This window comes from Ammodytes marinus, assembly GCF_949987685.1.
Source record: "Ammodytes marinus genome assembly, chromosome: 1".
Lineage (NCBI taxonomy): Eukaryota > Metazoa > Chordata > Actinopteri > Uranoscopiformes > Ammodytidae > Ammodytes > Ammodytes marinus.
In genome coordinates, this window is record NC_137230.1 from 6,399,080 (window position 1) to 6,424,680 (window position 25,601).

Sequence of the window (25,601 nt, forward strand, 5' to 3'; positions counted from 1 at the left end):
TTTTACCCCCAATTAAAGCTGAACTGAGCAGAGCCATGTGGCTCCTGCGTCTCTCCCTGAGTGGGTGGTGTGTGTGAGTGAATGTTGTAAAATGGAGTATGTGTGTCTTTGCCAGCAGCGCCGTACACTAGGTGTGCCATTCTATTTTTAAGCAAACAGTCCCAGTGCAGGGACAGTTTTGTTCCCCCACTGTGCTGAATGCTGCAGCCTTGTGGAAGTGCAGACATGTGCGGATGATGTGTTAATCTGCCATCTCGTAATGATTAAATAATGGTGTGCGATGTAGATTTTGTGCCTGTATGACTGGCGTATGCATCTTTTATTCAGCTACGTATACTGGGAAATGTCCAGAATAATATTCGTGATAACCATCAAACTAAATCGTACACATTCACTGAGTGAAGATTGTGAAAGTATGACACACATTTCTCACCAACGATGTTATCAAAAACCCAATTAATAACGTATACATCTTTTACAAATCTGAATTAAAAACTTGCATATGATTATTACGGAATCAATGAGAAATTGATGAAAAAAAAAAAAAAAAAAAAAAAAAAAAAAAAAATATATATATATATATATATATATATATATATATAAAAAGTCAGGCTGCTGTTGGCCTGGCGGGGGGTCCCGTTGGCCTGGCGGCCCCGCCAGGCCTGTATAATGGTAGGGGAAACACTGAAAGACCAAAAGGGAAATTGAAGAGCGATGCGACAGCCATTTCAATGACTGTGTGACACTGCCTATGTGTAGGCTAAATCTGTTTCTGTGTGCCACTTTCATAGACAGGTTACATTTAAGCATGCAAAAGCTAATACCTGCCTCCTACAGGCACTGCACTAGTTGATATAAATGTGGCTAAGGGCAGCGCAACCAGCCACTTAAAGTTGATAGTGCAGCGCCAAGGAAATTAAATGTGCTCATGCATCAACTGTGCACAGTGTAATTGCTTTACGTATACCATAATCTGTTGTCACTGAGTTTGTGTAAAATGCTTAATGCATTTCATTATGGTGTATACATATTTATTGGCCGGTCATTAATCACTGAACGTGGCTGCCAAAATATATGGGCCACACTGTTACATGAGGTAATGACAATGTGTATATTGTTTGTATCTCAGAAAAGTAAGATACAAATACAGCACGATATGTACATTTTCTGTTGTTGCTGTTATTAGTCCATAGAGATAAAGCGTTGTTGAGAAGTCAGAAGTCAGTTTATTAAGTGCCTCGGAATGCTACAAAATAATCATTCTAGGACATGTCAGAATATTGGAGAAGATTCTGAATATTTCAGTCCAAAAATGTACATTTTGGGGCAAAGAATAAAGCCTAGGAAGAATCATCAAATAAACAACTTAGCTGTGTAGCAAAATGCCCTCATTTAGGAGACCTTTTTCTAGTGTATGCATGGTTGTAAGCAAATACCTTCCTGATAAGCTTTGTAACAAACTCAGTATGCAATCAGTAATCTGGAGGCAAAAACTGAAGCAATATCTTTCACTAGCCGCGCTGTTGGAATGCAAGTCACACAAACAGCAGACACAAAGAGCTCCTCCAATTGTGAGTTTGCAGCCAGCCAAGAGTAACGCATACTAATTCCCCCCTCTGATTAAAAGCAAATTAAACTATCATCATGAAACATTATCCAAAAAGGTAAAATGATTGCATTTCTAACTAAGCATATTGCAGGGTTTCCAATGGATTCACGAGATGATGGAACACACTATCAACATACTATTTATGGTGGATAAATGATGTGAACTGACTCCCCATGTAGTGGTGACTATACGGAGACATGTAGGAGTAAACCTGGGAATGGAGAATATGAAGGAGAGACAGATGGATGATAGAGGGGGACCATAGGAGAGAATGTCCTGTGACAGCACCTATGATATGGATAATGGTCATCCTTCCAGACAGGGATGTTTGATCAATACCTATGGTTGCAGGGGGGGGGGGGGGGGGGGGGGGGGGGGGCACTGGAAAGGTATGTCATGATACCCGAAAGTGAGTCACAGTTTGGCAAGGATGAAAAAAAAACTGAGGAAGGCAGGCAAATAAACAAATATAAGAGAGCTATTCAAGTGTGAACAAACAACTGGTGGGAAAACAATGTGGGAGAAATGAAGCCTTCAAGACAAATAACACATTTAATGCACTCAATCGCGCATTCATCCTAAATAATTTTTACTGCTAATACACCTCATCTGAACCATCATTTTCATATTGTATTAAAGCCTGACATCACTTGAAAGCGGGGGCACATTTATGGTACATTATAAATGATGGTGTGTATAAACATATCAAAGGATAATACTTAAATTAATAGAATAAAATTAAAATATCAAAATTATTTAAAGTAATATTTTCCTATTTGGAACATACACTGTTGTCAAAGAGTAACATGAGAACATCAGTATTGTGAATATAGTGAGTGTATCATGTCAGTGCAGTAGGTACGGAGCTGGAGTAAGGGCCTGTTTAGTCTTACTTATCATAAAGAAGAAGTGGAAACAGTTAGCCTTAGATTTCACACAATCTTCCATCAAAGTCCACACACACACACACATTATCAGTCTTACCTCTATCCGTATATATTCACTCTGCTCCTTTGAGATCAGATTGAGGATGGTGCTGCTGTGTTTACGGGTTCGAACCAGGACTTGAACCCACGTCCTCCGGGCCGACAGCGGAGACGCCAACTGGTAATGAACGTGACTGTGGCCATCAAAGGAATACTCCGGGACCTCTGGAGATGATACACACACACACGCAGAAGGAAAGAAAACACATACACATCAGTTTTAGTTGTAAATGCAACACATACGTCCAATGTGAATCTTGTAGATGCTTGATAGACTAAACCAGGCACAAGTAAATGTTTTCAAAACCACTTTCCACTCCATATCCAAGTACATTTCTTGTCTGCCTGCCGTAACTGACAAAGTTGAGCATTTCACCAGATGCTGCTTGAAGGCTGGTTTCTTCTAGGCAAGCAATATGTAACGTCTCAATCTCCATCTTGTATTTTATAGTTAACAGTGTTTATAGTATTAGATATAACCATACATGTATTTGGGTACAGAACAACAGATAAATGCAGATGATAAATAATATCCAATTAGTTTCCATTTAACCTTTACGGCCTCCACACACATCCTGCGTCTACCTCTGGAGCGCGTCGCGTTCCATTACTGCTGCCTCTCTCGGACTTTTCTCGGCCACACATGGAACGTCTCAGCAGCTGCTGCTGCAGCAGCGCTGCTTCTAAAAGACCTATCTTTCTACATAGAGTTTTCATAGATAATTCGCATTAAAAATTAAGTTATTTTGTGTCATTTATGATGCATATGATGCATATGATTTATATTGAGACAGTAATCCGTGTGGCCCATTGCCTTTTTTTTTTTTGCCACATTTTCGCTTGTTGAAAGTTTCATTTTGAAAGGGACACATCAGGAAATGGTGAAACTACAGCGAAAGCTGCCGGTATGAAGTCAATATGACTCTCAGCAGAATATTTCTCTATCAGTTAAAGCAGAGAGACCCGAGAGAGACGCGCGGCTCTCAGAAAAAAATAGGCGAGCCTCCTGAGGTAAAGGGGAGCGTCGCTGCAGACGTGCCTCCGACGGGTATCAGCAGTGCGTCTAAGGTTGGATGTGTGTCCGCTCTAGGTTAATTACACGGTCAGTGAGAAAAAGTCAGACGCAGACGCGCAGTAGACGCGCAGTAGAGGTAGGATGTGTGTGGAGGCCGTTATGCTTAAGATGTTAACAATGTCAAAAATGGACTGAAAGATAGTCTCCATTCAGACCAACGTTCGACCTTTGTTACCATCTTTTCAAAACATATGTTTGCCATTTATCTTGTGATAAGGAGAGTAAACAATTCAATCTTTACCAATGAGATAGCTTTTCAGAGCATACCAATCCTTCCTCATGATATTGTATACCACTGGTCAGTGTGATGGTGTCATGTCATTCAGATTTTCTAACAGAACTCTCTGGACCCAAAAGGGTCTTTTTTTAATAGTTTTTTTGCTTCATTATAACCCGTAGGGAGGAGACAGGAAAAAGACTAATATAGGACTTTGTGGTACATGGTTGGCATCACAGCCCCTAAGCTACAGGTACAGCTAAGAAACAACATATTTTCTTTTGGTTTAACACTCTTCACATAAACACAGTATGTAGGTGAGGATAATCATAGAATTCACATGACTCATTCTTCTTCCAAAGATGTCCTCACTGAATGACACAATCTTCCATGTGTCCCCTAGTCGGATATTGACTCCAGAGCTTGTTCTTTATTCAAAAACATGAATCATCTCATCAATATGAAGTGAGTGATTCATCCATATAACTTCAATTATCAATCACTGTGGGCATTAAGCATTAGAACTGTTTAAGAATAACACTTCTAAGTTATAGCAGTGCATTTGATTAATAGAATACAAATAATTTAATTTTTGGTAATTGCCTCAAAATAGAAAAAAAAATTTGCATTCAATTCTTGAATTCACAAATTGACACTCTTTCTTTGCATATTCTATACCAGCACGTTTCACAAGGAGCTGCTTCATTCACGCCATACGTATCTTTGATATAAAAGCTGCTCGGGGCAGTAACGAAGGATCCTCTACGGGAAAGGCAAGCGCTTGAACCCATGCATGAATTTACAATTTCCTACATGCTGCTAGAAGCAGATGGCATTGTATGCCATTGATGTTAGAAAGTCATGGAACAGAAGTGGATGATAACAATAACATAAGTCATTAACTATGGTTGTCTGTAGTCTCTTCAAACCTCTATAATATTCTCTTTTACAATTTAGGTTATGTGTTTTTTTCAAAAAGCTATATTAAAATCAGCTCTGAATACTGCAACTTTACACATTTTAAACCAATGGGGAGAGAGAACACCCTGTAACTTCCTCAATCCTTGAATGAAACTGAGCAGAATATTTTCTTAATTGGCCTTCTGAGCGCAAGCATTGGCTGATGCCGATTATCGCAGAAGGAATCGGCCCAATTAATTGGTCTACCTCTTATTGTAAGTTTACAGCTTTGGATTGATTGACAGATATGTTTTTCGTTTTTATTTCGATGATGCCATCCACTACAAATTGCATGTATTCCTATTCCTGTATTGAATAAGTCCCAAAACAAGTTTGGCTTACCCTCTTCACACTGGTTCCCTGTGTACCCTGGCACACACTGGCAGCTGAAGGAGCCCCACTCTCCGTGGCAGCGACCCTGGTGGCCACAGGACGGATAGCCCATGTTGACACAGCTGCTATCGGTGGTCAGGCAGCCTGGAGAGCTGGACTGGGAGTCGGCCGGTCTGCCCAGATCATACAGCTGAAGGGAGGAGATAGGAGAGCAGTGAATGTAGAGAAGAAGAGAGTAGAGGAAAAGATTGATGAGAGGTGGAGGTATAGGAGGGATAGGAATGTGAGGGAAAATGGAAAGGGAACAGAAGAAAGTGGTCAAAGAAAAAGGAAAGAACAGCATTCAGTGTTTACCCTACCAATGTCTTTGGGGGGAAACACCTCCCGCCCCCCCTGAAATTATTTAAAAAAAACACTGTTCAAAAACCCCAGTCATATATCTCTCTCTTATGACATCATAAGGGGATATGCCATGCCCCCTCATTACAAACCTAACATAGCACTACCTCCACCTTTGGGACACACCCCGAGATACCCCTGAATCTGACTGGTAGTTAGATTCAAACAAGCAGTTCGCCTCAGGGCCAATCAAAGACGACTGCACTTTTTGGAAGGCGGGGCTTAAAGAGACAGGCTCTAAAACTCTAAAGGTGCGAACACACTGCACACCGCCGAATGGGCGGCCGGCGGCAAGCGGTTCATGCGGCTAGGGCGGCACGGCCGCCGCAGAAGTTGAAACTATTTGCTGCCGGCCGCGCCGCGATAGCCAATCAGCGTTGAGCTCCTCCCGACGTCACTCACTTCGGGACAACTGACAGAGGAAATTAAGATGGATGAAAACACAATAGTCACAGTTTGCTCCCATAAGTTCTGTGAATAGCCTCTGTGTATGTTGCCTGCTGTGTACAGCTATCAGTTTTGCTTTATGAACCAAGTTAGCACCAGTTAGCTTGGGTAAAGCACCATCAGCACAGCAGACTGGTGCTCTCAGCACCGGTTAGCACCAGCGGCAGCATATCCCCAGAGCCCCAGAGTAGGAGAAGGCTACTCTGGTCGGGCGGCGGACACAATGTGACCCAATATGATCACGCGGCGCGGAACCTGCGATTCGCGCGGCCAATCGCCGCGCCGCGGCCAATCGCCGCGCCGCGGAGTGCAGTGTGTTCGTACCTTAAAGGCTGTTACATACTCCGCGAGAAGAAAGAAGAAAGTTCTCGGTGACAGAGCTGCGAGAAGTTCTTTCTGGTCTGACATTACATACTTCACGAGAACTCAACTGCCGAACTCCTCACCGCGGCGCATTGTTACCATGGTAATTGACTCAGTAGCGCCAGCTGATTTCACTTCGCTTTCCTCATTGACTTCAGACTGACCAATCACACAATAGTTCCCGGACAAGCTGCGAGAAGAAAGTTCGGCCCGGGTGATGTGTCGAGAACAAGCTGCGAGAACAGCTAAACAAGAGCTGAGAGAAGAAAATGACGTCATTTTCTTCTTGCAGCTCTGTCACCGAGAACTTTGTTCTTTCTTCTCGCGGAGTATGTAACAGCCTTAAGGCTCTAGGGCTGAGGTAAAGGCTGAAAAGAGGGGATTCAGCAATTGCAAAATCCTTTCTATTAGAAACCCAAATTACAATTGTTTAACCTGAAAATGACTCAAGAATCAGGAAGAAAACTTTCAAAAGATGTTGAAGGACATGATGACTATGGACTATGAAGGTCATGTCTCCCAAAGTGATGAAACAAAATACAGAACAAATCTCCTGACAGAAACACAGCATGTCAGACAGCAGGCAAAACAGAGAGGACGGTGGAACCTTGAACGCCTAAATGTGTGTCCCTCACAAAAGCACGCTATAAAAGACGTTAATATTTTCAATCTCCCCCTGCCTAACTCAAACTTTACGAGCTGTTTTGGTGCAGCAGCGAGGACGTGGGAATGCAAAGGATCATAAAATCTGACAGTGACTCATGCCGCAAGGGAGCCACTGATTGGCTCTGACCTCCAGCAAAGATGCATCTAATTGGCTGCTGACCTTTCAAAGCTACAGCTTCTCCGTTTGTTGGATTTATGTTGATGCTGAGAATGGTAACACATAATTTAGCAATCAATGACTTAGACATATTGAGGTGTTTGCAATTGATTTGGCTGTGCATTTGTGTCACTGTGATGTGTGTGGGTATTTCTGTGTGAGAGCATAAGGCTTCGACCAATATACAAGCTGAATACCAAAAATACACCTGCTTCTTCTTAAATAAAAATTGTCGCTTCAGCTGGGAAGACTGTCACACCCCCACACAGAGACACAGCAGGTCGCCCTGCTTGCCAAGATTAATTTCAGGTAAAAATATCTCTCCCCAAAGGTTGTGAAAACTAAATTGTAGACGAATACCAAAATAAATGAGTATACAGCTATAACTTGGCTGTGCAAAGTTTGAGAAAAGTTTCACCAGGAATGGCTCATCCTTGTAGCCCTTCTGTCGCAAGAACAGATGCTATGAAGGGGAGTAACAAAAGAGGCTGTAACGGAGCTCTCACTTGAAGGTAAAGACGAGACGATGGAAGACAAGGACATAATGTACATACTCTAAGGCAGGGAAGACAAAGGCCTTCAGACTGCCAGCCAAAATCACACTTTTGGCATCCTCTTTCCAATCCAGATTGTATCCAGATTGATTGTATCAAGTCTGAAGTTGAACAGCAAGAAACACAACATGAAATCCGAACTGTTTTGCAAATCAGATCCGAAGCACGTCATGCAGGTTTGAAATGCAACTCACTTTGGATTTCTAAAGATGCATATTCGATCCAGACGCTTTGGTCGCTCAAATAGGATATCAGAGTGAGTTCGGCGCTATGACTTCACATCGCTAATGTTTGAATGGCGATGTGCTGGAATATAATCTGCAAGGGTGATGATCTATCTACATTCAGCTTTTTGTCATTCTTCCGTGTTGGAAAGCTGTGTCACCATTCTATGTTATGACGCTTACATCATTACCACAGTAACCCATGCACATAGGTCGGTACAGAGCAGTGTTGTCTGGATGCAACAACTCCAATCTGATCACTTTCAATTGCCAGTGCAGTACAGAACATCTGATTTGAGAAACCAATTGAATTTGCCTTCATGAGACACAGGTGAAACATATTGGGGTTGAGGTCAAGGCTCTGTGCAGGCCCTCGTATATTTGTGCCCTAAACTGGTTTCTTTAATGGACCTAGCTTTGTGCAGAGTGGCATTGCCAAACTGCAACTGTTGCCAGAAAGTTGGTAGACCACTAAAATATCATCTGCTGAAGCATCAGGATTTCCCTTCATTGGAGATACACTCTTGATTGACATGGACACATTGCTGAGAAACACTGCAAACCCAACACCAAATCAAAGCCACTAGCATTAGCCCAACCCCTGTAACTGCAAACCTCCATACTTAGAAATGGAGTGACAGTTGTGTCAAAACCACAGAAAAAAGCGAGAAAGACAAGCAGAATAATGACTTGACAAGTATGGAGAGTTAAAACCAGATAGTGGTGAATGACAGCCAGAGGGGAGAGACCCAACTCCAGAATAGAAACACAATTATAAAATTGAAAAATCTCTTCCAGTAACTTTTCCTGGGCACAGCCTTACATTCAGCCGGGACTTTAGTCCGGTCTCCTTCCCTCTCTTTCTCGTCCACACACAACACTACATACTGTTTAAGTAAAGGTGACATATTATGATCATTTAAACGTTCAACATTGTTATTTGGGTTTTTAATACAAAACGTTTTTTCTGGTGTATTGTCCCAAAAACACTTTATTTCTCAATGCCATTATGAATCTACTAATCTAGCCTCTGTCTGGCCGTAAATCTCACTGACGGTTTAGTTAGCTTATGACATGTGAAGGTAGTGCTAAATTAGTAAATTGGCGATTGGGGGTGTGGCTTCTCCATCCATGACATCATAAGGGGAGATAAATCTGACTGGGGCTTTTGAACACAGGTTTTTAGAAAGGTGAAGAAAAAGATATAGGGATGTGTTATGCAGACAGACACATTTTGAACAATAGGTGACCTTTAAAAACATGCCTATAACACTCACAATGGAGGTGCTATGGCCCTGATATGCTACAACTCTGTCTGGCTCCAAAACAGACACATGCTTTCGAAATAAGTGTCTACACCACTGTCAACTTCCTCTACTCACAGGCGCTCAAACTCCAAGTGGCACGATGATGGAGACTATGTTGCCATAGCATCAGAGTGACACATGTACATAATGTGATCATAAAAACACCACCACAGATTGGAAAAAAAAGCCTTGAAAAAAACATACAATGTGAGTCAAAATTATTATTCATCAATACGCCCTCTGCTGCCTGTTCTTTGGAGATGAATTATCCTCATGCCTACCCACGCATGTCATGCTAATTTATCTTATTAGTGCATAAAATGATCACGAAGGCTCCTGCTACGCCTATGGTACACCCACGTTAACTACCTGCATTTAGCATTGCGGCAGGAAGCAACTTATGCCATCTTATATCACCGATTTTGAGAATCAACATCGCATTAGAGCTTTAAAGGTCTTCTGATTGAATACAGATTAATTCCGCTTATGACTTAAGCAGCCACACTCACCATCACCCTAGAGATCTATATTTAATATTGAGCAAATCCCATAGACCTGACCCAGTACTTATCTCAGAATATAGAACAGGCAGCCAGTAGTGACTAATAGCTTGAGCAGTTGGCTCATGTTTTCAGGCTCACATTGTTGACTTATTTCTTTCTCTTTGTTGGCTGGAAGGGCTCACCTAAAAACTCAGAACAACTTTATTAAATGTAGTTGGATTTGGCTGTATGCATTTAGTGTTATCTCTTATTGTACGCTGTGTTATTTAAAACAAGGCTAGTATTTCACGGCAACTTATGCTTTAGATAAACTGTTACTCAGCTTTATGTAGCTGCAGAAAAAAAGCACATCATGGCAGATCATAGTTTTGAGTATCCAGTTACATGTATTTATTTCAAAGTAAAGGCATCCATTCATCCAAGATCTCCCACCCGAGCACTAGAATAACTAGCCTCAGGTCTAGCAAGATCCGCTTTCCCGTGTCCAGCAGTTGCTCATTTCTCTTATCTGATTTGAAGTAGTCCCTGCCTCAGTGTTCAATGCGGCTTCAAGCACTATTGGAGAAAAGACAACCTGTCCCAGTTCCTGTTTCCTCCTACGAAAGTGCCATAAGAGATGAGAATTCCTGCTGTCCTCCCACTCTCCTTCTCCCATGATCACATGCAAGCAGAAGTGACTGCACGGCGCATTTTACACCAGGTGTGAATGAAGTTAAAGGGCACCTATTATGCTTTTTACATCTTTTCTGACCTATACATGCTGATATAATGTTATACAGTCATGCTAAATGATACCAAAGTGTCAGATACATGCATTTTAGACAAATTCCCTGCTTACTGTCTGGGGTGGCTGCAGGTGGCTGTGCACAGCCTCAACACTCCGATGCCGTTCACGGCAGCCTAGTGCCTAGTTTCCTGGATTTGCGTGATGTCACCATAGATAGTATATAATATGGATGTATCATCCGTGCTGACCTCAGTTATTCACACGGCATCCAACAATCCTGGTTTATGCGCATCGCCATCTTGTGAGATTTTTACTCCGCCTCACGTCGGGGGGAGGGAGATACGCCCATCTAGCTGACGTATACCTCCGAGGCAAAGTGAGGGACAACGGGCGGAGAGCTGTCACTCAAGAGATCGCGCCAATACATTTTAACCTCCAACAGAATAAAAACTAGCATGCTAGAAAAAAAATCACCCCCCTCAGTGTTGTCATGGAGATATGACCTTAACATACAGACTAGAATGCGTTTGTGGACCAGGCTGTAAATAGGTTTAATAAGACTTTTGTGAGAATAAATCTTAATTTTATACTCTTGTGCTTTTTAAACCTATACACTTTTGTATGTTTAGTAACTTCACATTCATTCACCATTTTGTAAGTGCACATAACAACACTGTATATACAGAGGCAGGCAGTTTCAGTAGATACTTTGCCCAAGGTCAGGGGAGAACTATTTGTGTGGGATGTGCCTGCACATGACAACCGGCCTAGCAACGACCCGCACCCTCCCTTCACCTCTCTTATGAGCAGGGTAGTGTAAACCATGAAATGTATCTTATGAAGACCAACACGAAGAAGACGTCATCAAGCCAAGCCTAACATCTACGACCAGCCTCTAACACATAGTCAGAAAACGGCCTGTCTAACAAGTGAGTCAAAGAAAAAATGGCTCAGTCTTGGTTCCACCCCCAGTGGCCACCGGAAGGTACTACAATTTTGGTCACTTCCGTATTGGATGCTGGTAAAAATTGCTGAGGTTGGGGCTTGGATGTCACACAAAACGGATTTTCCATGTATGGTCATGCTGCTACACGCTCAGACATGTCCCTGTCCCCCGCTCCCTGCCTGTTCTTATCTGCCCGCGCTCACACTGCAGTACGCTCAGTGTAACGTGAAACTAGAGGACGTGCCTGTTGCCATGTAGTTACCGGCCTTCTCTGATTGGCCAGGTTCAAACAGAATGCAGAGGGAGAGAGCGTTTTTGCGGAGAACCTAAACTGCAGTACCAAAGTTGGACTGAAACATAGCATAATAGGTCGTCTTTAAGTAATTGCTTCCTTTGCACAGATGCAAGAAAACTAAGAGATAGATGATATGAGAAATGAATCACTGGCAGCAGGTACATACTTAAAAAATACACATTTTGAACAGTGAGCTAAACATCTGTATTTTTATTGTATTGGCTATTCTATATTATCAGGGAACCCACATCTCACCCTGTCTGGGGACACGGTTTGACCCTGGAATGTACGCCAACATGCCAGTTATGTCAGTTATGTTGAGGCAAGACTCAAAAGTTCTGGACTTCCTGGGGCAATATTTCTCACTTAAGAGTTTTATTTGATGTCAAGCTAAAAATTGCTTAAAAATCAATTAAATTATTTGCACAATTACAAGCCAGTGGGTTCTATATAGGCTATCACAGCTGAAGCCAGTGTTCATACAGACATTATGTGGGCTTTGTTGGTCTTGGGCATGGATTGTCATGGTTGAGAATGGAGTCCTTTGCTTTCTTAACTCCAACAGAGTGGTAGAGGGTTACTTGAAAGTATTAACTTGAAGCTAAGATTGGATAGGAGTGGAAAGGTTCATATTCCATTTCACCCTGGGAGTGCATGTGTGTAATATTTGAGAGCGCTTTTGAGGTTGAAGTTAAAAGTGCAGAAACATACTGTATCTGACATGGAACAAGCATGCTGTCAGGGTTGGGACTGTTATTGATCTATTTATCAGCTATAGTGCCGGTGTGAGTTTGTGTTTGCTTGCATGCTGGTATGCTAATAGCCGTGTGGTTTTGTACAGAATGTGTAAGTGTGTACTTGTTGTGTTACCTTGCTGTCCACGATAAAGTTGCGAATGCAGCCGGTGAAGTGCTTGTGCTGAAGCTGAGGGTAGATATAGGGGATGTCCTCATTCACACCTCCAAGCTGGAGAACGTGGCTGATGTTCAGATGCCTAAAACACATTCAGGCATAGATAGATAACTACTTTTGACAAAACAGTTCTCCTCATAAACATACACTCACCGGCCACTTTATTAAGTACACCTTGCCAGTATCGGACTGGACCTCCTTTGGCCTTCCGAACTAACTTAATTCTTTGTGGCATACTTTCAACAAGGTTTTGGAAACATTCCTCAGAGGTTTTTATTAATATTGACATGATAGCATCATGCAGTTGCTGGAGATCTGGTTCCTGCATATCTCTCGTTCCAACACATCCCAAAGGGGCTCTAATAGATCTGGTGACTGTTCAGGCTTCTTGTTGGTAAACGGTTAACCAACAAAAAAGAGTGGTGTGTATGTGTGTATTTGGGAGTACCTGTCAGTGTTGGGTGTAACGCCCATCACTTCACAGGATGAGTCGTCTTCTGTGGTCAGCCAGCTGCCCACTCCCTCCGTTTCCATTACGGCTGCCCCCGAGCAGCGATCCAGGGTGAGACGCACTTCCTGAAGAGAACACACAAATGGGTACATGCTGTATACAACTGAAGTCATCAGAGAAACCAGGTGCATTGATAAAGCCCCCCCTATTTCTCTGCATTAAAATAAGTGTACCTCCTGATGCTGTCAAGTGCTCTCTTTCTATTATTGCTATAGCGAGAGCTGCCTCTTTGACTCACTTGTCTGTCATTAGTGCATATTACTTTTCTGATGCCTGCTGTTTCCTGTCGACGCACTAATCAAAAAACAAGTCTTCACATCCTAAACTCCAATAAACGTCCTATCGGTGTATTTACAAGTGAAGATGGTGGTTAACCCGAAGCCATGACAATCTTTTTTCTGAACAGCTAGAGTCATTTATTCACTGTTTAATATTAAAAACAACAGCTAACCTCAAAGTTAAAGAAAGGATCAAACACACATGTTCATCTTATATTTGTGACATTGTTATCATTAGGTTAATTCTTACACAACTATCTGTAAAGAAAGAAACGTCTGTCTGTCTGTCTGTCTGTGTGTGTTTCTGTGGCTCGCATATCTCTCTGAGTTTGAGTCAGATCGGCCTGAGCTTCCGGATATTGCTTGCGCACGGCACAAAAGTGTGAACCCTTCATTTTTAATTTTTTTGGACCAAATATGTAGAAGTTATCATATTTATATATTTCTGGCTGCATATACGTGTACACACTGAAAGACACAGTTAGAACGGGCATGAAGTAATCCCCGAGTAAAACCTGAGTCCCCCGATTTGATTGGCGGCTGTGGTAGTAGAGTAGGGTAGAGTAGAGTAGACTAGGGTAGGGTAGAGTAGAGTAGAGTAGAGTAGAGTAGAGTAGAGTAGAGTAGAGTAGGGTAGAGTAGAGTAGGGTGGGGTAGAGTAGAGTAGAGTAGAGTAGAGTAGGGTAGGGTAGAGTAGAGTAGAGTAGAGTAGAGTAGAGTAGAGTAGAGTAGGGTAGGGTAGAGTAGAGTAGGGTAGAGTAGAGTAGACTAGGGTAGAGTAGAGTAGACTAGGGTAGAGTAGGGTGGGGTAGAGTAGAGTAGGGTAGGGTAGAGTAGAGTAGGGTAGGGTAGAGTAGAGTAGAGTAGAGTAGAGTAGGGTAGGGTAGGGTAGAGTAGGGTAGGGTAGAGTAGAGTAGAGTAGAGTAGGGTAGAGTAGACTAGGGTAGAGTAGGGTGGGGTAGAGTAGACTAGGGTAGGGTGGGGTAGAGTAGAGTAGAGTAGGGTAGGGTAGAGTAGAGTAGGGTGGGGTAGAGTAGGGTAGGGTAGAGTAGGGTAGAGTAGAGTAGAGTAGAGTAGGGTAGGGTAGAGTAGAGTAGAGTAGGGTGGGGTAGAGTAGACTAGGGCAGGGTAGAGTAGAGTAGGGTGGGGTAGAGTAGGGTAGGGTAGAGTAAAGTAGGGTGGGGTAGAGTAGGGTAGGGTAGAGTATAGTAGGGTGGGGTAGAGTAGGGTAGGGTAGAGTAGAGTAGGGTGGGGTAGAGTAGGGTAGGGTAGAGTAGAGTAGGGTAGGGTAGAGTAGAGTAGAGTAGGGTGGGGTAGAGTAGACTAGGGTAGGGTAGAGTAGAGTAGGGTGGGGTAGAGTAGGGTAGGGTAGAGTAGAGTAGGGTGGGGTAGAGTAGGGTAGGGTAGAGTAGGGTGGGGTAGAGTAGGGTGGGGAAGGGTAGGGTAGAATAGGGTGGGGTAGGGGCGCCCTTAGCTCAGTTGGTAGGGCGCCCCCAAACAGTGTGAATGTGAGGCTTGAAGCGTTCTGGCTGGCTTAAATCAAAGACTCTTGAAATAGCACAGACAAGTATTGATATTAAAGAGGGCCAGGAACTATAATGTGTGATACCTTGGGGGTGAAGAGCTCCAGGCGGTCCTCAGTCAAATGAAAATTAGCAAAATTTCACTCTAATTAAATTCACAAACCTCTGTAGAGAATGACAAAGGAGGGCTATTGCAATCATGTGTCTTGCTCTAACCGCTATTATCTCCCTTTGAACTATAGAGTGCACACAGTTATACAGCACTGAATCTGACATCTTCCCCATGTTGGTCCCATATAATCATATCAATTGTGTCATATTAGAAGTCCATGACATGAAATAATTAACCTCTGCTTAAGGTAACAATGGATTTTGACATGTAATCTGTGAAATGTTAACTGATCACAGCAGTGAGAGGACTCACTAATTGATCGCACCGAACAAGAACATTCAGTTTGACAATGTGGTATGTTGTTAATGTTTGGCACTATCACACAATTACTCCTTTAAGGATGTGGATGTCAGCAGGACTTTTTGACGTTATTGAACACGTCCAGAATGCCGTGATCGATGTGCAGCACATCCCCCGGCCACAGCTTTGTAGACTAAATTCAACAGGTCGGATTAGGCTGGTGTAGCTACAGCATGAGCATCTCCCCTTCCTACAGCTGTTGTTGTAGATCTGGATATGTGAGTAGAAGCTTGTGATGTGCTCTGACATTCATCCAGCATCTGAGACACAGCTCTACAAAGTTTGAGATTGTTGCCTCCCTACCATAGGAGTTTGATGTGATAGTAGTCACTCACCGATCTTTTAGTTTTAAACACATTATGTTATGTAGCATAATATCTGGTTTTACAATGTTTACATTTTGCACTTTCGACTCACATTTCTACATTTTAAAATAGCTGACATGTAAAACCAGTCATTCATACTTAATATCTTAAAGTTAAGTACTTAATAATGCCAGGGTCTTTGTTGATCCACTTGTTTACTTTTTATGTATGGTTGTGCCTCTCTGCAATATTTAAGATGTTTGCTGCAGCCCTGCCAAAGGAGTTTAATGTGATAGTCAGAGCTTTTATTTGTATTTACATTATTTTCAATAGGTTACAAGGCAAGCTATCTTCACTTGTTTTGTGAGGTGCAGTTAAAACATTTTTGTGAAGTTAAATATTTATTTAAATGTGATTCAATGTTCCCTTATCACAGATATGGTAATAAACAACATTGTATTGCCTGTTTTCTTCAGGCTTCAGCAGTATCAAATTATGTATGGTGATTAATATCGATATTGTGTGTTTGGTGTTTTGTGCTCCCAACAGGGCCTTCAAGGCAGCGGAAGGCTCCGTTGCGGACACAAAACACCATTGAGCCTCATCCACAAAGACATTCAGCACGTTGCACTTTGAAGGCAGCTCATAGATAGTTATTAGACAAAGAGGTACATGCTTTAATTGCCAATTGCTTAAATACATGGCTGTGTGTAAAAGTTGTTCATATTGATCTTACGTCTATCATAAAGTCAAATACTTTGATGCAAGAAAACATTTCTGGATACATTTTACTGTAAAGTAAAAGAAAAAAGGCAGTAGGACTAGTTTGAATTACCACCAAGGTTTTTTGCTAAATATCTGGTGCTTGATGAATAATTGGTGAAGTGTCCCACCTTGCTGTTGCTGCGGACATCCAGCCGATGCCAACGCCTGTCTGCCACGTTCACGTTGCCTGGCAACTGTAATACCACTGTGCCAGAGCCATGGTTGATTTTCAAGGTGGGGGTCCCATCTATTAGCTCTAAATAGAATGAGAGAGAGAGATAGAATTAAAGAAAAATAGTGAGGGTTAGGGTTAAGACATTTGGACTTTTGAGAAGTGGATTCAATCGTCAAAGCTGTTGGCAAATGAAATGAGATGTTTCAGCATTACATTACTAATGCCTGCCAAACTATGAAGTGCTTTATAATGTGTCACATATGATAGAGTGAATACTGACTATGTGTTACATAACTGGCTAAATTGCTAATATTGTCCATAATTTAACTTAAATTATTATTTTTTTCTCAGGGACTGCTGTGAAGTAATTTTGGCTTCACATCTTGTGGCAGTCAACAAACATCACACATCAAATGTAATTACATTCTATTTTCTAACTTGCTCAAATGGGAAATTAAAAGTTAATGAAGTGGCTAAGACTGCTAGTTTCCTGAGCGCCATATGCAAGGAATTATGCATGATACGTATTTCTGACAACTGGCATTGGCAATCCATCATCATGCATGATGAACTTCCTAGAGTTCACGCAGACACATATCCAACAGACACACACACACACACACACTAACTTTGTATTTTTATGTGCATAAACCGTGGCGGCTGCAGTGTCTTCTTACTTGTGCTGCACAAGCTTGAATTGAGCTTCTATTAAGATCATAACTGACACTCAAAACTCTCCACTCTCCAGATTTCTATTTGAGGACTCCATTTTTGGCCTTTCACTGAATTAGTTTCAGTAGTAATGAGTATTCAAATATTCTCATGGGTCTATTTCAACGACATCACAAGAATAAAAAGGGTACAATACTTTTTCCTGCCAGTGACTGCTCGTGTTACACCACAGTCAGAAGCTGCATTGACTATCCCCAGCCCAAAACAAACGTGCTACTTGGTCCTGGGTGTTCTCTGATGCCTCCTCCAAGCTGGATATGCTGGAACATCTCCCTAGGGAAGTGCCCGGGGCATCCTTACCAGATGCCCGAACACCCTCAACTGGCTCCTTTCAACACAAAGGAGAAGCGACTCTGCCCCGAGATCCTACCGAATGACTGAGTTTCTCACCTTGTTTCTTATGGGACACAACCACCCTCCAGAGAAAACCCATTTTGGCCGCTTGTACCAGCGATCTAGCTATTTCGGTCATTACCCAGTCTATATGACCATAGGTGAAGATGGGAACAACTGGTTAATCGGGAGCTTTAACTTCCTGCTCAGCTCTCTGTATGTCTCTACAGTTCGGTAAAGCGAGTGCAATACCGCCCCTGCTCCCCCGAAACTCTGGCCAATCTCACGCTGCATTGTACTCTTACTCGCGAACAAGACCCTGAGGTACATGGACTCCTTCAATTGGAGTAAGGAAACATTCCCTACCTGGAGTAGACAATACATTGGTTTCCTGCTGAGAGCCATGGCCTCAGATTCAGAGGTGCTGATCTTCATCCTAGCTGCTTCACAGTCGGCTGTGAACCGATCCAGTGAGAGCATAACGTCACAGACCGATGATGCCATCAGGACCACATCATCCGCAAAAAGCAGTGATGAGCTCCTCAGCCCATGGACCCCTCTCCTCCACAATTTCAGTCCATGAATATCACAAACAGGATTTGTGATAAAGAGCAGCCCTGGCGGAGGCCAACTGCCACACAAACAAGTCTGACTTACTGCAGAGAACCCAGATATATATCTCGCTTTGAGCATTCAGAGATTTGGTGGACCTGAGAAGGGACCTCTGAACCCACACAGTATATCCCGGGTATCCGGTCCTATGCCTTCTGCAGATCCACAAACAGATGTAGACAGGATGAGCATACTACAAACGGGTTCGAATCCGACCCGTGGTCAGTTCTCTGCATGTCATTCCCCTCTTCACCCCATTTCAACTCTGTCTCTCGAAACCTGTCTTTAAAAAACTGAAAAATGCCAAAAAATAAAATAAAAATCTTAACAGGCCATCGCAGTGTCCAATAGTTCAGTGTTCCTAATTTTCCCAGCTGTCCCCCTGAAGCGACACACACACACTGCCTGGATGATAGAGTCACTTTTCACTGAAGCATTTCCTCTTGTATTTTTCCCTTTGAGGGTTCCCATTTGTCACTTCCCTGGTTAACTCCTAGTCATGCGAAAGTGAAGCAGTGACAGTGCATGCTAGATTCATAAGTTACCCTCAAGACAAAACTCCAGTGTGAATTTCGCTAACTTCTGCACTGTGACACTTGACTTTATGCTTGTAGAAGTAGAAGTTGGCAGTCGAAAGAGGCTGATAATAGAGCTTGGCAATATGACAGTATTATACCGTGTATGGTAGAAAAGTGTCTACAGGGAGAGATTTGGCCATACCGAATACCGCGGAGAAGAAAAAAGGTCGCGGGAGGCACCTGTCCCTCTGAGTCCCTTCAGTTACACTACAGTAACACCACAGCGCCACACAGGGCACTGCAGCAGAGTGCTGGGCTGCAAGACAGCTTCATTACCTTCAGTAGAAGAAGCTTAACCTGTTTAGCTGCTCTCGTGAGCTAGCTGGCTAACACTGACATCTCAGCATCTAGTCAGGGCTTAACCCATGTGCTGTTATTGGTGGAGACAGCCAGCAAGGCTGGTTTTATGTTAACTTTAAAACATGTCAAACTTGAAAATATTATTTGTGTTGAAGCTGGAGTGAAATTATTACCAGCCATTGGCATACTATTTTATTTTGACAGCCTTTTTAAATGATGATGAGCAAATATTGCCGGAAAATATTCAGTGTCATGAGATATGTTGACTACGAATTAGACGGATATTATTTGTATGATTTAGAATTTAAGCAGTGTACCAAGGCTGCGAAATGCCATGTTTTCAATTCACAGTGAGTGGAAATTTGGTTGTTAGCCTTTGTACCCCTCTCTCCACCTTCCCTCAATTATCTGTGGGTTGATTTTGTCCACTCCGAGTGCAAGTTGAGATGCTGCCACACTTCGAGAATGATCCAATTAATTGTAATTTATTTGCCGGGGCCAGACCTGCATTGACTAAATCTAAAGTGTCCCTCCTTTGTTTCACATATACATTGTCTTAAGGCTATTTTCTCATTTGGTGTCCTGCCTGGGAGCATAACTCCATTTGCTACTTTATCTTCTAACACATTATTTATTTAAATTTATATTCATTACGCAGCCCTCTCCCTATACCCTATAGAAATGGCTTTCTTTCATGATCCCCAATGTATGCTATTTCTGTCATTCCCAACACTCACTTTACACCCACACACACTGAGACAGCGCGGTCAGATCCGTTGGGAGCTGGAACTGCACTCAAAGACACAAAGGACACCTGCCAAAGAGAACCTTTTCACAGAAGTGCATATCTGTATGCTAGGAGTAGGCACGCACGCACACGGACACACATACACACACACACACACACACACACACACACACACAACACACACACCAGCTGAAAGGTAAGTTGACCATCTGATTGTCAGGCAGGCTAAGTAGCCTTCTTGTCAAGACTGACGTGAGTCAGACTTCAGTGGTCTCAGAAGAGGAACACAGAAGAGAAGTGCAGTAGAGGAAAAGAGAAAGAAGTGAGGGGAAGTGACATGGAGCTGTAATAGTAAAAGTAAGGAAGACAGTAGAAAAGAGGGAATGGAAGAGAGAAGCAAAATGAAAAATGTAAGAGTAGCTGTGAATAGCAGGGCTCCAGACTGCGACCAAATGCTCACATTTAAACAATTATTGCTATTCTCAACCTTTGCTACAGGGGTAACTGATGTTAGGACCATTACTGAAAAAAATGCGAACGGACCTGAATAAACTAAAACTGATGGTTAATTTATCCTGCCAAAAAATCATTCCTTAAAAAACATAATTGTAAGTTAAATCAAGTCTGCCACTTGAATTTGCTCTTAGGCCATATAATATGGTGGGCCGAAGCACAAGGCACTGCAACTTAGGAAATACTTAAAAACACAGTCCTTGGACAGTCTAATATTAAAAAACATATAAGAGCATTCATATTATTGTCCCCTATAGACAGTAACTACTTTTTCTTTTAACTACTTTTTTTATTGATTTGGTCAAGTTAAATGGAACTAAACTGAGTCAAAGAGCTACAGAGACTTACAAACAGAATCACAAGGCATGTACCAAGCTAGCTGTGAGTGCAGCAGGCAGACAGGCCAATCTTTTTAGATACACTACTGTAGGTTTACTAGGGTTAGTACAAGACTTTGCTCTTGAAAGGGCTCATCCACACAAGCAGGCTTGTTTTCTGCTATTACTACGTAATGTAATACCAGAGCGAGAGAGAGAGAGACAGAGAGAGAGAGAGAGAGAGAGAGAGAGAGAGAGAGAGAGAGAGGGAGGGAGAATGTGAAATTGCATGTTTGTGTGCAAGAGGAGCTCTAGCTCCTACATAGTCGGGGGTGCTCTTAAATATGAGAAATGTCCTCCTGTTCTGAAGGCCCAAAGATACACTGGAGTCAAACTGGTAGCATATGGACTGCATACACAGCATGACAAGATACACAGCTACACACATACACTCTCACACACACACACGGTCACATAATATACTAATTCCCATATAAATCAGACAGTGTACGAATCAGCAGGCGATGCGGCAAGTGCAATGCTGGAGAGCCTCTTGTATAAACGATCTGTCAGCTATAGCAAGCCAGACCCGTAGCCGACGCATATTGGATCTCTGCATCCAGCAGCAGTTCCTATTTGAAAACTGTTGCAGTGCTGAGCTGGAAGGAGGATGCTGCTACTGAGCAGCTCCATGGAAATAGAATGCAATGTCAAAGTCAATCTGTGAGTCTGTGTGCTGTTGCTTGTTCGAAACATTCTCCTTCCATTCCTAATGTTAACTCATCCCCTTCTTTCTGATAGCGGCAACACAAACAAAGATCCAACTACATGTATCAAGTGCACAGACTATTTCCCCTTTAGTTTAAGCATGCACGCTCCCTGCCAATACTTATCTGACCCCCTGCAGGCTACATGTTCCCCTCTATCCAAGGATGTTGTAATTACACAAATTTAATTTGTCTTGTTAATTTGACTATTGATTGGACAGGTTCTGGCCGGCAGTGGTTACGGGCGTGTGTGTGTGCGCGTGTGTGTGTGTGTGTGCGCGCGTGTGCGTGCGCATGTGTGTGTGTGTGTGTGTGTGTGTGTGTGTGTGTGTGTGTGTGTGTGTGTGTGTGTGTGTGTGTGTGTGTGTGTGTGTGTGTGTGTGTGATAGCCGGTGTGTTGGCTCAAGCATGACAGAACAGGTCAAACGCTTACAGTCATGTTTGTCATTTATTGTAGGATCTCGCTGGACACACATCATTACCGTGACAATTAATCTCACTAATACAGCCGAGGTCAAACTGTGGCATCGCTGATCAGGCCAGGTAGTTGTGATGTTAGAGAGACAGTTATATTGTGTGTGGTATAGTGAGTATTGATCAAACTGTCTCTAGCATGAAGGAATGACATATCATCCATTTAATATCAATATATGAACATGCTTATGAACCATGGCAGCGCACTCAGTGATCAGTAAGCAGAATTACCTTCAGTTCCGTCTAAACAATAATTAGCCTAGAAAATTGTCTTCAATCGATGGTTCCACATGTTTGTGTTTAACGTAACATTGAACTAATAAATGGTAGAGCCGTGTTGTTTAGGTCTGAACGTTTCAACATGGGAAAGCTGAGCAGTTGTCTTTCATGTAGACAAGGATCGTTTATGTCAAACTGTTCAAAATATGGCTGTGCTCCTGCGTTACTAGACATTTTAGTTATTCTCATGCAGTTAACAACCACGGTACAAAAGCACTGCATTGACTGCAGGCTGCTAGATGGACACGACCAGAGGGTGGGGTTGCTTCCTGACAGGTGAGGGGGAAGAAGCAACTCATTCTTTTTAAAGAGACACGCACCAAAATAGGACATCCTGAGATCAGCTGAAAATCAGGGTACAGAGGCATGCTACAATAAATGATCTAAACGTTTTTTTCAGCAAACAACTAAAAAAGAAAAAGCTTAAGGGACTTCTTAGACCATATACAATTGACAGAAAAGTTTATAATATGGGACCTTTAATCAACACTTTAAGTTACTGGTGATAAAAAGGTACATGTAGGCTAGTATGTAATCCTAATATTTAAGTTTTGAAAACCTTTTGACTTTTAAGTTCATAAACTCTTTCGTTCTGCTTATTGAGATGTACAGTGTTTGTTAGTGTAGAAAAGCTTCAGCAGACACACGGATCATATTCATCTGTAAAGCTGCAAATACAAGCACTTTCATCATTGGGTCATATGCTCAATCATCATGGTTTTAACACACTTTTTGATAGATAGCAACTGAACAGAATGATGAATATCTAGTTAATGTAAACGTTTAATGCAGGACAATGCCTTGACCTAGCACAGTGCATTCCTGTAGTCTCCTGGTTGCCTGGCAACCTTACTGTGAAAACCAGTTTCCAGGAAATCAAGCCGTTTTACCCCCAAGAGGTTTTTCTTCAGAATTTTTTCTCCATGACAACATAGTTTCTTCAGCTTGGAGACATGTGTTTGTATGTCCAAATCCATCTATATCCATAATTTTAATTAAGCATACGCTTATTTTCTTAATCAGAGGTGATTTGTATGACTGTTAATTTAATTGATATTTAATCCTACGTCTTAAAGGTCCTGTAAGCGAGATGGTTATTTTAGCTAACTTCCTGTCAGTTACTGCAGTTAGCAGTCCCCTCGCCCGTCCCTACATCACCACATTAATGCACTGCGGTCTTCAAGCAGCGAGTTATATAGAATCATCTCAGATCCGTAAGTGCGATAAAACATAATAAAAACCATCAAAACAGACATTGGGAAGGATTTTTACCTGCTCCGCCATTGTAGGTGCATACACATTCACCCATCTGTCGCTCTGTGCGTGCAACGGCAGTGAGATGTGCCGGTTTGTAGCGTTCTCTCTTCTGAGTGGATATCAGTTGTGGGATCCCAGAAAAGTGTATTTGCCGATTACATCGGAGTTATGAAAGGCGGACACTATATAGGTGATCATTGTATGAATATAGAGCGATTTAACACACATTAACATAAATATATGTTCTGTGTTCTTAGGTGAGATTAAAAGGCATGTCATGTTAATATATTGCTTACTTCACCTTTAAGACTAACATACTTCTACATGTATCCAAACTGTCAGAAAATAGAAAAATGTTTCCTACTTGTAACTACACCTAAGACACATTTGTGAAAGTCATTTTTGCAATGTCCACTAATGATATGTATGACACATGGGACACAACTGGAAGGTGATGCTATCTTCTTTCTTCCATACAATAATTCAACCTGGCAGTAATATAGGCATACATACTGTGAGTATATTACATATCAGATCACCACTGGGAAACACATCCAGAGGTGTTGACACAGGGTAGTGACAATGTCAAAGTAAATGCTAGTCAGACAGGTGGTGGGGGCAGCTAGGACAGTGGCATACTTGTCGAAAATGAAATGTCAAATTGGAAAGCGAGAGGAAGAGTGTTCGCTCGAAACTTTGGAGCAATAAATATACCCAGAGATATTACATCTACCTCCGGACACAAGCTGGACACATGCCCCATCTTAATGGAAGGGGTCCTTTCAGCTCTGCAGCCAGGTTTTAATGGACAAATAATTAGTTTTAATCACCTCGTCTGGTAACAGACTGACAACTGTTAATTTATTTAATGACACTGCTGTATGATTCGCTGTAGGAACATTCATTAGAATGTGTTAGTGTGTTCCAGTGTTATTAGCTGTAAATGATTAGATATTATAAAGTACAAGTAGTTGATAGGTCAACAGTTCCCGGCTAAACTAATGATAATGCTCAGGTAATTTGGAATGCCCATTGGCATGGCTGCCTGCGTATTTGCATTAGGTTATAATACAAGCAATCATGAAAACTGATTTACCAAATATTGACACTGGTCCCAACAGCTTTTTTGTCAAAGCCTACATTTTATGATGTCTTAGTTTAAAGGGTTACTTCTTACTCACAACGTATTTACCAGTAGTGTATTGTTTAATAAAACTAGATATTGTTCTTTGACCCAAATGCTGTTTTGTGCTGGAAATTTGGATGAGCTCCATGCTTGAAAAATGTATTAAGAGCTGAACTTGTAAGGAACTATTAACCAAGATGGCTGCTCTAAGCTCAAAAAGCCTTCTGTGGAATGTTAAGGCTTCAGAAATAAAAAATCTAAAAATAAAACATTGCCAAGCTGGTTAAAGTAAATGGATTTGAGAAAACACTCAATGTTCTGATGTTACCTCGAACACAAGACGTCAGCTTAAGTATAGGTATAATTATGCCCTATATGCACACGCGCACACACACACACACACACACACACACACACACACACACACACACACACACACACACACACATACACACACACACACACACGAAGTACAGCAGTTGTGTGTTACAACCATGTAATCTCTTTTAACCCAAGCGGCCAAACATTAGGTGTACACAGCTATGTTTTCTGTGTGTGTAAGTGCTTTTCACCTTCTGTGGCCTACACAGCAGGGCTGGCTTGGCAAAGCAGCATCTCACCAAGAACTGAAGGTATTGTGCGCGTGTCCGTGTGTGTGTGTGTGTGTGTGTGTGTGTGTGTGTGTGTGTGTGTGTGTGTGTGTGTGTGTGTGTGTGTGTGTGTGTGTGTGTGTGCGCGTGTGTGTGTGAGTGAAGCAGTGAGACTATGATCAGGCTCAATGGGCAACATCACTTAACAAGGCTTAATAACAAGTCTATATCGCATGCGCATACATCCACGACAGACAAAGCTCAAC

General features: G+C 42.2%; 1 protein-coding gene across 1 annotated transcript in view; it reads right to left on the bottom strand.

The window, feature by feature from the left end:
• Positions 1–25,601, bottom strand: part of LOC307255394 (neural-cadherin-like) — a gene marked incomplete at both ends in the record, with an annotated part of 245,454 nt that overhangs the window by 25,861 nt on the left and 193,992 nt on the right. Inside the window, 5 exons of the mRNA XM_080034077.1 lie at positions 2,594–2,760; positions 5,190–5,370; positions 12,639–12,762; positions 13,129–13,256; positions 16,663–16,790. Of these exons, the coding sequence (XP_079890203.1) occupies positions 2,594–2,760; positions 5,190–5,370; positions 12,639–12,762; positions 13,129–13,256; positions 16,663–16,790 (728 nt within the window). The remainder of the gene's footprint in view (positions 1–2,593; positions 2,761–5,189; positions 5,371–12,638; positions 12,763–13,128; positions 13,257–16,662; positions 16,791–25,601) is intronic.